Source organism: Mesoplodon densirostris, chromosome 10 (assembly GCF_025265405.1).
Source record: "Mesoplodon densirostris isolate mMesDen1 chromosome 10, mMesDen1 primary haplotype, whole genome shotgun sequence".
NCBI lineage: Eukaryota > Metazoa > Chordata > Mammalia > Artiodactyla > Ziphiidae > Mesoplodon > Mesoplodon densirostris.
Genome location: NC_082670.1, coordinates 9,568,383 through 9,581,676, shown reverse-complemented (window position 1 = coordinate 9,581,676; position 13,294 = coordinate 9,568,383). Strand labels below are relative to the sequence as shown.

Below are 13,294 nucleotides of genomic sequence, written 5' to 3'. Positions count from 1 at the left end.
CTTCTCCGTGATAGAGCCCTGTATGTATTTTTCTACACTTGTATAATACACTTTAACACATGAATACACACACACACACACACACACGTGCGCGTATACATATGTTCCCCCAATCCTTGCACATGCCATGGAAGCATAATAAACATATGATTTCAGATTTAAGTATAAAGCTTTAATTATTGACTTGATGACCAAGCAGAAGACAAATTCTTCACAGGCTATTTTCTAAGGAAGACTAAAAAGAGGCAACGTGTTTAACGGAAACCCCTAAGATGACAGCACACAGAGGAGCAGCGATGAGCTGGTCTTCTGACTGCGTCTCTCCCCACGGCAGAGCTAACTTTATGAGACAGTTCTTCGACAAGACAAAGCAGTGGGTCACAAGGTAAAGCCAAGCAAACGTGATATTCCAGCTGTATCACACAACTGAGATACAAAATACAGTCGTCCCTCGGTATCCACGGGGCATTGGTTCTGGACTCCCATGGGTACCAACATCCACGGACGCCCAAGTCCCTTAAATAAAACGGCCTAAGGCAGTTGGCCCTCCGTATCCAGGGGTTGAGCTTCTGAGGATTCACCCAACCTGTGGCTGAAAAACATCCACATATACATGGACCTGTGAAGTTCAAAATTTGCTGTTCAAGGGACAACAGTAAATGGTAAAAAATTCATTTTAGTACCTGTTGTTTCCCTGCTTACTTTAACCCCCAAACTGTGCCTAGGGACAGAGTCCTCACACATCTTTAGGAGGAAGGAGGAAACTGTAAAGGTGTTCTTGCCTTTGTCCTTTGCTTACTCGGGTTTTCCCAGTGGGAACAGCTTGGCCCTCACCCTTCTCAGCTGAGTGAGCTAACTGGCTCAGACACCACCCCTTCCATGAAGTCCCCCCTCCCCTGTGCCTAAGGCCCACATGGCCTTAGCAAAGTCGCTTTTGTCATCTTGTGCTAATCTACTTTGATCCTTTCCTTAGTGGCTGAGAGTGCATAACTGCCTTAGTCAAGCAACTTTTTAGACTCTCACCAATGGGCCAAAACCCAAGTTATCACAAGTTCTCTTCGAAAACTTTCAAAACATCTTAATTTCAGAAAACAAGCAAGTTTTCCTATTAAAACTTTTCACTTTGCATACTAAATTTAGACCCAGACTTCGTGATCTTTATAATCTGACTCCTCCCAATTCTCCCACTCCAATCTCCTCCCTCCCTCCCTCGTCTCCCCCGAGTAGAGCTTCTGATGCTCTGGTCAAGGATGGTAACTTAGAGGAGCTTGGATTCCCCAAGTTGCTTCACAAGCTCCTACCCCAGGATGAAATGCACTCATCCTGTCTTGTCAGCTTCCTGGGTAATCTCTCAGCCTTAAGACCCCAGTTCAGATATTATCTTTCCTTCCCACCCTGCCCCTCTCCGAACCAGCCCCTGCAAAATTGGAATGTAACATGATCCCCAAACTCCAGTGTCATCTCTAAACGTCTGCTCTTCCCTCACTACCTTCTCTTTGGAGCGTCCATGTCTGATTATCATTTCATCACTGCCACCTGGAACGGCAGCACAGGAGGGCGTTCAACAAATACCTGCTGGACTTCCCTGGTGGCACGGTGACTGGGAATCCACCTGCCAACGCAGGGGACACGGGTTCGAGTCCTGGTCTGGGAAGATCCCACATGCCGCGGAGCAACTAAGCCCGTGGGCCACAACTACTAAGCCTGCGCTCTAGAGCCCGCGAGCCACACCTACTGGGCCCACGTGCCGCAACTACTGAAGCCCATATGCCTAGAGCCCGTGCTCCGCAACAAGAGAAGCCACTGCAATGAGAAGCCCACGCACCGCAGCGAAGAGTAGCCCCTGCCCTCTGCAACTAGAGAAACCCCACGCACAGCAACGAAGACCCAACGCAGCCAAAAATAAATAAAAATAAATAAATTCACAAAAACAAAAAACAAATACCTGCTGAGTTGTACGTTTATTTGATACAGAAAGGAAAAGTCTATGGCCTAAAAATCTGCATTTCTCTGGATAGCCATGTTATCTAGAATACAATAAAGGATATATTTTAAATATGAAAAACATTTAATGTTTATGACCTAATGAATGATACTTTCAGATCAATCATGCATTCATTCTTTCAGTGAGTATCTGGGCTCCTAATTAGCTGCCAGGAGTTGTGCTGGGCTAGGGCCCCCGTCAGCCCCAAGGCTGCCTTAGAGTATGTGGATCCATTGGAACAGGGCACCCTCTCTGGACAGATGAATTATAAAAGCTGAGCCCAGGACTGCAAATGCCCGCCTCAGCTGGCTGCGAGCATGGAGGCATTGCCTACAGAAGTAAATGAGAGAAAGTCCGACTTCGGGGGCTCAGATTCTAGTAAAAGAGACAGGCAAATACAGTCAGTTTCCAACATTTTCTATGTGACCCTGAAAATCAGACTTCGACATACGACACTTAATGCACTCCATCTAAATCCTCATCTCATTGAACACTGGTACTAAAATCATCAATTTGAACTCAGGCTGAGGCATCCACCTGTGCCAGCAGAGAGTTCTAGTACGCTTAGGCAGGAAATGAGCACTGTTTGCAGATTCAAGTAGGCCACGTAATTGGCCACATTTCACTTACCACCTAACGGGGACTGGCAAAATTATTTCACCAAGGAACATTTTCAATTAAATTTGTCTGATTTTTAAGTCATTTCTTAAATGACTTAAGTCGTGTGCTTGAGAATATTTTTTCTGTAATTGTAAATATTTCATAAGATACTTTACTCAGTTTGGAATTATTTGCTTTAACAGTTCTTTGCTTAACACTGCTACGCACTTTTATCTATTAAGTTAAATATAAAAGATAATTACCGTTTCCAGTGGATAAAGCACATTAGAATAATACAAATCTTTTAAAACAATAAGCTAAAAAAAGCTGACTTTCCTAATATTAAAATATCTCTTCACATTTAAGAGGAAATGCTCATGTGTTTTTGTTTTATGTGAAATGTATATTATATACATACACATTTTTGACCAATTGCTTCCCTATGGAAAATAAATCAGTATACCTATTTCCTGAGTAGTTCTGCAAACAATGGTCTGAGTTAACGTTGACTACAATTGTCTTCACTTCTTGTTAATCTAATGTATAGACTGGTACAAAAATAAATCTCAAAAGAAGTATGGGGGAGGGGTGAAAAAAACTAATTCATGGTGCTCCAGTTGGCAAAGAATATCCAACCATTTATTTCAGCTTCCTCACTCTAAACAAGGTGCCTGTTAAGAGACAGTGAATCTCAGACTTCAATACCCACACTAATGCTTGGGAAGGCACTGTAGTTTTGTCAGATTCAATTAATTCATTCAACAAATATTTACAAAGCATCTCCTGAGACACAGAAATTGTGCAGGGCAAGAGGAAGTGAACCACAGAAACAGAACAGGGGTCCTCGAGCCGCCGGACCATGGAGCAGGGTCACCAGCTAACAAGCTGCCATTCCTGCCACCAATGAGATACTTGATTAAAGGTTGATTGTAAACCCTACTTCTATCTAATGCAGAGCCCTACCTCTTAGGTTTCTGGGATGAATCTGTTTAGTCCGAGGCATCTTCTTTGATTCAGGGGCCCCTTTTTCTTCTTAGAAACTGTAGGAAGAGCGGGTCACAAAAAGGTAGCTCCATAAACCCAATGTCCATCAATTAATCCATGTGCTGAAAAAGAAAAAAAAAAAAAAAAAAGGCACATTTCACTACCTTTTACTACCTTCAAAGGAAAAAGACACTTCAAAAGTTATGGCTTAATACAGCACTAATCTAAACTCAACAAAATCTCAACTAATCTAATCAAGCTGAAGGCCACTGCAGAAGATTACCTACTAACTTTTACTTAGATGTAGGACACATCATTTTGCCACTATCTGGGCTTTCCCGTGAAAAACACAGGGAAAAACAAATCACTGTACCTTTATCAAAAAAGAGTGAAAAAATTCAGTGAACTGTGTTTTAAAGCAACATTTCCAGGTACAATTAAAGTACAACATCAGGCTCTAAAAGGGTTTTGCTGTATATAGTACAAGTCTGCCCGTTTATAAATTCTTTAGGGCATGGACCATGTCTCATTCATTTTGCCTTACTGAGTTAATTCAATTAATACATGTGGTTGCTACTGAGGCTGTTCCTCAATTATTCCAGTTCTCTCTTCTAGGCTCCTTTAGGACTGTTCTTTCTCCCTTCCTGTGTTTAGCTAGAATGCGTGACCAGTTCTGGCTAATTACCTGTGAGTGGAAGAAACAGGCATCGGTTCCAGGGTGGAGCATTTAGTTATCAAAGCCAGATCCCCCCAGTGCTCTTGTTCCTCTGCCATGAGACAGGCACTGTTCTAGACAGCGAGTCTGACAACACAGAGCTGAGCTCCCGCCAACCCAATGTGATCATGGAGCAGAAACATAAAGGAGATCTTTGTTGTTTTAAGCAGTGAGTTTTAGGAGTTATTTGTTACTGCAGCATAACCCTGTCCTGACATACACATTTTAAAAACAGCGATTTGAAATACAATGTGTCAAAACAGTAACAATCCAAAACTTAACCATCTCTTTCCCCCATAAGATCCTCAAGGATCCTTGAGCTATGAAATCTTAGTTTTAACTTCCTGCTGTAAGGCTGATAAGCAAAGCCCATGATGATGATGTTAAACATGAAATTATGTTTAATCACTAAGCAAAGACACAAGAATGGAATAGGAATGCTTTGTTTAAAACTTTTAAAACATCCAGTACTACAGAAAAAAAAACAAGAGCACCTACTGTGTGCCTGTGTACTTCCTAATTACCTAATTTAATCCTAATGATAACTGCTTAGGTAGCTATCATTTATCCATTTTAAAGATAAGAAAATTAAGACAGGAAGAGGTTAAGGAACCTACCCACGGCCAACAACTAAGAAATGTGGCACCACCTGACTCAGGTACTCTCAACGCTTATTTCCTGGCTGGAAATAGTACCTGCTCTGGGGGTTTTATTCAAGAGGCTGTATAGCACAACAAGTCATGACTATATATTTCGGTGTCAAATCACACTGGGTTCAAGGCTTACTGTGTGGCTTTGTTCAAGGTACTTAACCTCTCTGAAGATCAGATTTCCCAACTGTAAAAGTAGGAAATAGTATCCACCTCACTGGGTTGTAAGAACTAAACAATGCAGGTGCTTTGCTCACTGCCTGGCACACGGAAATATCAAATATTAATCTTCCTTAATAATGCCTATATGGGACCATAGGGCTGTATCTAATAACCAGTATAAGGTTTTAGAAATTTATGGTTTCAATACAGCAGAGAAGCAGCAGAAGGAAAGAAGGCTATGATTAACTTCAGTATTTTAACTCCGATAAGGCTGCATGTGGGCACTGCATAAAAAATATTTGCAATTTTTTAACTGCATGGTAAAGAATATGAAATATGAAGGTTCAATACCATGTACTTCATCTAGCACTGTGCTAAATGGTCTATAAAAGATATAGTTCCCCAACTCCCTGCACGAAAAACATCCACCATCCAACTGACGGAGTTTCTGATTCAAGAGAGAATGTAGAGACGTCAGGGCCAAATAAACTGTATGAAGGCTTAACTCCCAACTTAACGCTTTTAAAAGGTCACGATATTTAGAAGTTTTTAAAGCGACAACTCGGACTGTAATTCAATCACGTGACACCACAAGATCCGGAGCCTGCACATAAAATATGCAAATTCCCAATCAGTAACAGCTTTCCGCTACCCAGTTCTCTGCCTACCCACTGTCCCTAGCTGTCCATCCCATGTTTAAATCCTTGTAGGGGGGGAGTGAGTCTTTCCAACGACAGCAGCACTGTAGCGATGAAGACGAGTGATGAACCGTTCCTTTACGGAAAGAAATAAATACTACATGGAGCAAAAACATGACACGATCAAAAAGCGTAAAGACAGTTAGTTGCAAGGAGAAAAAACATGAATGAATGTGGAGGGCGGAGCCTGGGAAAACCCCTCCGCAACGCTGCACTGAACAAAGCGCTTCGCATGCCAGGAGGAGGGGGGAATGGAAGTGCCAGCTCAGGAAGGAGCCCAGAGTGAATGCGGAGAGCAGCAGGAGGAGGAGGAGGAGGACGACGAGGCGAGGCGAGGCGAGGCGAGGCGAGCGCGGCAGCCCTGAGACTCCTCCTCGCCGCCAGCTCCGCCGCCGCCCCCTCCCCTCTCCAGCAGCAACTCCTTCGCCAGCCCGACCCCAAGGCGAGCCGGAGCCGACCCGCGCCCAAACCCACCGCCCTCTTCCCAACTGCTGCAGGCGCATACTCCCAACCCGGAAAGAAACTACCCAGGTGGCTGGGAGTAAACAGGCACTTAGAGCAAAGAACGAAAGGAAAAGCAAGCCACAAAGCCGGGAGGTTGGGAAGCCGAGGCCTGGCCTCCCTCACCCCCCACCCTCTTGCAGAATGCGTCTGCGGCTGGAACGCGGGCGGGGAGGCTGGGTCCCTCCGTACCTGCTCGGCTCGCAGGACCGCAGCTCGGGCCGCTCGCGCGCGGCGAGGGCGCCCAGAAGTGGCAAGTGTCTCCCGCACGCAGCCATCCCCTCTGCAAGGTCTGCGGTTGCACACACACGCACACACACGCGCGCCCGCACGCCCCCCGCCCGCGGAGAGGGATGTGGTCCTGCCCCCCACCCCACTACGCCGGTCCCCCGCCGCCCTCCCAGCTGCAGCGCCCCCACCGCGGAGCCCGCGCCGAACCTGCTGCCAGGACGCCCGGCGGGGCCGCTGCCGCTACAGCCGGCCCTAGAGCTGCGCTACTGATGGCGGCGGCCGCAGCTCGAAATCTCCTCGACCCCCGCGCGGCGGCGGCGCCTGGGATCCCTCCTTCACTTGACAACCCCAAACACAAACATAACCTCCTCCGGCTGCTGCTCCCGGTCCCCCCGGCTCCGTCCCCTCCCTGCCGCCGCCGCCGCCCCCAGCAGCAGCCACACTAAAGGCCAGCGACTGGCACTCTCACCATCCAGCGCTGAAATATTAAACAGGGGAGCCGGCCGGGGGGCGGGGGGGCGAGCGCGGGGCGCGCGGGCGGGGGCCGCAAGCGCCGAGCGGGAGAGGCGGCAGCGCTCGCCGGCGCCCGGGGCCGCGGCATGATCGCCGCCGCCGGGGAGGGGGCGTCCGGGGGGCCGGGCGGCGAGGCCGGGAGCGCGCACCGCGGGAGGCGGGGCGGGGCGGGGGGACCCCGGGGTCTGGGGCGAGGAGGGCAGGCGCGGGCTTTACCTCTCCCCGGGGCAGAGTAGGGCACGTTTAGAGTCTTTAGGGGCGACGGGAGGAACGCGGGCCGGGTGGCGCGGGGTAGGGAGGGCGAAGGTCGGAGGCTTTCCCGCGGGTAGGCGGGGCAGCAGGGGATCCCCGGGGGCGGGAGGCGGGGAGGCCATGGGCTGCGACGCGGAGGCGGGGGAGGGGGCGTCCCCCGGCGGGGACCAAGGCGGGGGCTTTGCGGGGGGAGGGGCTGGGTCACCCCGGGGGCGGAGGCCCAGCGGGACTGGCGCCGCCGCTTGACCAGCCCTGCCGTGGGGTAGGGGTAGGTGTAGGGTGGGTGCCCCGGGTCCGGGCTCGCTTGGAGCCCGGAGTCCCGGGTCTCCCTGGCGGGGCGGGCCCGGGACCGCGCCTCCCCCCGCTGCCCGCCCGCGGCTCAGCCCCGCCCGGCCGCCGCAGGGACGGGAGGGGGGGCGGAAGGAGGGGGCGGTGCGGCCCGAGGGGGGAAGGGGCGGGGTTAGGGACGCGAGGGGCGGGAGCCCGGGGTCGCGCCAGTTCGGGGACTGGCGCCCGGCGTGGGCGGAGGGGCGGGCCCGCCGGTCACGCGGCCCAGGGAAGGCCTGGCCGGGTCGCGCAGTTGGGGGCGGTTGGTCCGGGAAGAGGGGCGGGGACGGGCGGGGCGATAGTTTCTCTTTACCGTCTCTTTACTTTTTAAAGCAGGATGTGGGCCGGCCCGGTGACGTCATGGGGTCTCCCAGCCCCGCCCCCCGCCCGGGCCGAAAGGGGGAGGGGAGAGGGAGAAGGGCGGGCCAGGGTGCGGGGGGACCCCAAGGGGGTTTCCTCAGCAACGCGTAGAGGGAAGGGGAAAGTCATTGTGAAACTTGAAACTCATTAACTTTGAAAAACAACTTTATAAAAAAACGGGAGGGGGGCGGGGTGTTGGGTTGAAGGGTGGAAGGGGACATATTTTTAACCCTGAACTGAAACTACTTTTTGGTGGCGGATGTTCTATTAAAAGATTGAGGAAAGCCAAGGTTATTCCAGAGGCCACTGCAATGCCCGCTGGTGGTTCCCAGAGCCGGAGCAGCGAGCGCAGTTAACCCTTGCCGGTCCGCCTGACAGCTTGGGGCAGGGAGGAGAGGGCTCTTTGGGGTCAGGAAAAGGGGGTTGCGGGCCTGGGCAGCGACCTGGCCGCAGGGTCGCAAGGAGGAGAGAAAGGGGGAAGAGGGAGCAATTACCATAAACCAGAGTTTGACCCTGGCTGCTAGAAAGCAACAGAGGAAGCAAGGAGTGGAAATCTATGGAAAAGAAATCAGGAGGGGCTAGACCAGGGTAATGATGAAGGTTTTCAGGGTTAGACCCAAATAAAGAACGTTAGAAGTTTGGGGCTCAGAAATTCCACATGTACACCTAAACAAGCAGGCACAAATGACTGGTTTAAGGAGCCACGCTGAACTTGGGAGGAATAAGGTGAAAGAAAAATTTTGATGCAGAAAAAATGCTCATATAAAAACCAAAGTGCTTTCCCCTTTTAAGGAATAAAAATGCTGAACGACCGTACACCCACTCTGCTGGCCATCTGCGCAAACTTGAATTGTTTTGTTCCCTGGGGCTTCCATAAAGAGATCTAGGTTTTCCCTCCTAGGGTTGACCCCTAAAATTCCCCTGAGGAAATCCTACCTCTAGCTCATTTGAGCTAACTAAGAAAAGCTTAATGCACCAGAATGCGAATGATTAAAAATGGAATACTCAATAATGGCGAGCTTGTAACCAAAAATAATGTCATGTAAAGGGGGGAATATGCCCATTAAAAAGTAGATTTGGTCATAAAAGCGAAGATCAGCCAATAACTGCCTAAATTTGAAATAATGTTTAGCACACTATGCTTCCATCCTTGCAATGAAATAATGCAATTTTTTTCATTTTCGATGTGATAAAATCATCTCTGGTATGAAATTAAATGACACCGAATGGACTGCAATCACAAAACGTATGTAAATGTAACTTTACAACTTAAATTAAAAACAAAAAACATAGTGGGAATCAGCCGCATAGCACAGGGAGATCAGCTCGGTGATCTGTGACCACCTAGAGGGGTGGGATAGGGAGAGTGGGAGGGAGACACAAGAGGGAGGGGATATGGGGATATATGTATATGTATAGCTGATTCACTTTGTTATACAGCAGAAACTAACACAACACTGTAAAGTAATTATACTCCAATAAGATGTTAAAAATAAATAAATAATTATTTAAAAATCCATTTACACGTGAAAGTACACCTAATCTGTCAGACAATAAAGGTTAAGGTAGGCTAATGATAACTGACTCTACTCTGGGTCACCTGCTAAGTCAAAAATGCTAATTGGATACATTTTTAACCCAATAGTTGTTCCGTAACAAATACATAGTGTGAACACAAGGTTTATGTGGGATTTGGCATTGCTGTGAACTCTCTAACAAATTAAACATGCAATTTGGAGTTGTAATAGATTAATTTTGTCATTTCAATTTGTCCAAGAACTTTTTTCTTAAATAGACTATTCGCAATTTAACTATCTTGAGCATCAAATTAATATTAATCTTTTTTGAAATATATACAATACCGAATATTTTCCCATTTTCAAGTTCCGAATTTTCCAAGTGCAATTTCTTTTCCTAATTCAGCCTACAATTCTAACTTCCTAGTTATCAGAATGTAGGGGAATCCAACTAAACTATAAAGTAGCTAGTTTCGGCTTTAATTATTTTGTGGCAAATTGAATACAATTTCTCAAATTGTATCTTATAAACGGAATGTGGGGAAAAGCTTTTTTTTTTTTTTTTTTTTAACCACAAGATAAATGGGAATGGTAAACAGCACTGGGGGAGGTGACCGTACTCTGAAAAAGAAAAAAAAAAGAGGGGCTCCTAGGTCCCCCTTCCTCTCTGGCTGCACCCTCCCGGCCGTGTGAGCGCTCTCGGGGAGCGGGGTTCACGCGAGGGCAGTGTCACAGAGAGGCTCCGCACACATTTTCCTCGCAGGGCAGTTAGGGGCCAGCAGAAGTCCTCCGCGGGGCTTCGTCGGGGGCCCCGCCATCCCGCCGCGTCCACGGGGCTCCGCGCCGCCGCCCGCGCGCCCCCTGCCCCGGTTCCCACGCGGCCGCCGGGCCCGCCCGGCTCGGGCTCCCCCCTGGCGCGGCCCCGCGGCCCCGGCCCTCCGCCCAGCGCGCGGCCCGGCAGCGCCTCCGCCACGCGGAGATCCCGGAGGTTCCTCCCAGCTGGCGGCCGGGTCACGCCGCCGCCCGTCCCTCCCCTCCGCCCTCCGCCCTCCGCACGCACTGGGCTTTCCCGTCCACCGGCCGAATCCCCTCCTCCTCGGGGCGACCCGGCGACAAAACCTGCCCCGCACGCTCTGCCAACTGTGCCCCACGCCCGGGCTCTTCTCTAGCCAGATGCCAGACAAAAGAGCCGAGGGAAAACTTACCCGAACTGCCACGCCAAACTCTGATCCAAAGCTTCCTGGGTTTAACTTTTAATTTTAAAAACAACAAAAGCAGAAACCAAAAGCCTCCTAGGTTGGAAGTGGGCGTGAGAGGAAATGCTAGGGGGAGGCGCTTCATTCCCTCGGCTGCTTTTGCCCCCCCCCTTTCTGGCCCCTGCCTGGGGCTTTGATGTTATCTGGTGCACCGCCTACGTTGGGTTTATACCGTGGGCTCCGCGCCGAGAATGATACACAGATATTTGGCACTTTACGTGCTGGTTTGAAGAGAGGGAAGCAGGTGGTCACGGTAAAGTATTCCCACTTCTTGGCCCCGCAGCGAGAAGGGAGCATTTGCCCCGCTTCCCTTTGTTACCTGGACTGAAATGAACAATCCGCCTATCTAGTAATCCTGGAGCGCTGGACCATGTGGCATTTTCTGTTAGACACACAGAAAAGAGGCCTTCTCAGTTAGATTCATTTTCCCTCCACTCTGCACAAACTTAGAACAAGGTGATACTGTATGTTTTCTGAGGCTTTGTTTGGTTTTTAGATCTCAGTTTTGAAAGTAAATATTATTTCCCTTCTTAGACCTGCAGCCCTGAAGAGACAAGATACCTCTGAAGAAAATAAATTCCATAATAGCATGCCTTTCATATACAATTCTTACGGGTCAGAAACTCCCAGCACCCTCCCCCTCCCTTTATGGAAAGCTTGTAACTGTTGATTTTATCTTCCTTAACTGGACACTAGCAGAAACTGGATATATTTTTACATTAGATTATCAGGCTCAGGACCATCACAAACAAAGCACTAACAAAGCATGCTTTAAAAAAAAAAAAAAAAAAAAAAAACAGATCAGTAATCAAGAAATAATGCACAGTCTAACACTCACCCCTATCTGTCCATCCACTTTATGCCAACACCAACCTGTGTTCAGACCTTGCCCTCTGGGAGTTTACAAATTAATGGAGACAGAAAAATACCTAGAGGGGAAAAGATACAAGAAGCAACTTATAAACAGAGCCAATTAAAGTTATACAGTTACTTACATGATTGCTGAGAATTTTCTGGATTGGGTGGAAGGCAGGATTATCAGAGAAAGTTCCATTCTGAGGGTGAGTTCTGAGTAGGATTTTGAAGGAGAGAAAGTTCGTGATTTGGCAATAGTATGAGAATAGCATTCCAGGTAAGGGAAAAAGCTTGAAGGTGAGACAGCAAGTAAACTGTGTGTGATGGTTTTTCTGGCTAGAGCAGAAAGTCAAAGTAAATGTGGAAAAAAAAAAGAAGGGTGGCCATATAAATGCAGCCTGCAAACCAGGGCACTCTTGAGAGGAAGTAGGAGGCCATGAATAACTATACCCAGATGAGAGGCATTCACCTCTCCAGTCCCGGCCAAACAGGAAGAATGGGTTCTCTAGTAGTGAGCTGTGAAGACAGAATGGGCTGAGAAAAGCCTTCTTGGGCATCCTTAAGAAGGAATTAAGACATGATACTGCATGTCATTTGGAGACATCTGGACTGAGAATGATCTTTTTAAGGAAAATTGTTACTGATGGATTTAGGATCTGTCACAGTAGTATTTTTATTGGCAGTAGTAGTAATAGTAGTATTTGTATCAGCAGAAATAGTGATAGCACAGATCTTCCTTGATTTACAGTACTGTTACGCCCAGTAAACCCATCGTAAGTTGAAAATATCGTAAGGCAAAAATGCATTTAATATACCTAACCTGCTGAATATCAGAGCTTAGCCTAGCCTACCTGAAACATGCTCAGAACACTTACATTAGCCTACAGTTAGTCAAAATTATCTAACACAAAGCCTATTTTAAAATAAAACGTTGGGTATCTCACGTAATTTAGTGAATACTGTATTGAAAGTGAAAAACTGAAGAGTTGTATGTGTTTGGTTCTTTACCCTCTGGATGGTGTGGCTGCCTGGGAGATGTGGTTTGGGGCCACTGCCCAGTATCATAGTCATGCGAATTGCTAGCCTGGGAAAAGATCAAAATAAAGTAGAAACTTAGAAGTATGATTTTTATTGAATCTTGCTTTTGCATCATTGTATAGTGAAAAAATATACAGTCCAGGACTGTCTGTAGTATCTGTATCAGCAAAAATAGTAATAGTAGCATTTGCATGGGCAGGAATAGTAGCATTTGTATGGGCAGTAATACTAGTATTTATATGGGCAGTAATAGTAAATAGCATTTATATTGCAGAAGTTGTTTTAGTAGTATTTGTATCAGCGGCAGGAGGAATACAGCAGTAACGGTGGTGGTAGTAATTGACAGTTATTGAGAGTTTATGACTTGCCAGGCTTTCCCCTATAAACTCATTTACTCCCCCCCATAAACCCATACCACAGATGAAGAAAGAGAGGCTTAGAAATGCTAAATAATCTGCCTGCAGCCATAGAGCTAGTAAGTGGTACTGCTGTGATTGGAACCCAGAGAATACTGAGATGCTAAAGCTTAAAGATTATATTTTCTGAAAACATTACAATAACTCTATAACGTTGTACCTCTCTGAAACAAAGAAGAAAAGGGAATGAAAAAAAAAAGAAGTCCACTGTTTCAAGTTTTGAGAACCTGGTAGA

The 13,294-nt window shown here is 47.8% G+C and overlaps 1 protein-coding gene across 5 annotated transcripts in view; it reads right to left on the bottom strand.

Annotated features, from left to right (window-relative positions):
• The window catches only part of HIVEP1 (HIVEP zinc finger 1), a 142,768-nt gene extending 131,978 nt beyond the window's left edge, over window positions 1-10,790 (bottom strand). The window contains exons 1-2 of one of the 5 annotated variants that reach the window (XM_060110206.1): window positions 10,700-10,790; window positions 3,548-3,690 (exon numbers count right to left, since the gene is read on the bottom strand). In XM_060110206.1, the coding sequence (XP_059966189.1) occupies window positions 3,548-3,587 (40 nt within the window). In that variant the 5' untranslated portion in view covers window positions 3,588-3,690; window positions 10,700-10,790. Of the gene's footprint in view, window positions 1-3,547; window positions 3,691-5,763; window positions 5,840-6,486; window positions 6,576-6,732; window positions 6,871-7,254; window positions 7,338-10,699 lie in introns of those variants that run through there. The other 4 variants (XM_060110209.1, XM_060110207.1, XM_060110210.1 and 1 more) reach the window with 4 other exon arrangements.
• Between the last annotated feature and the right edge of the window lie 2,504 nt (window positions 10,791-13,294).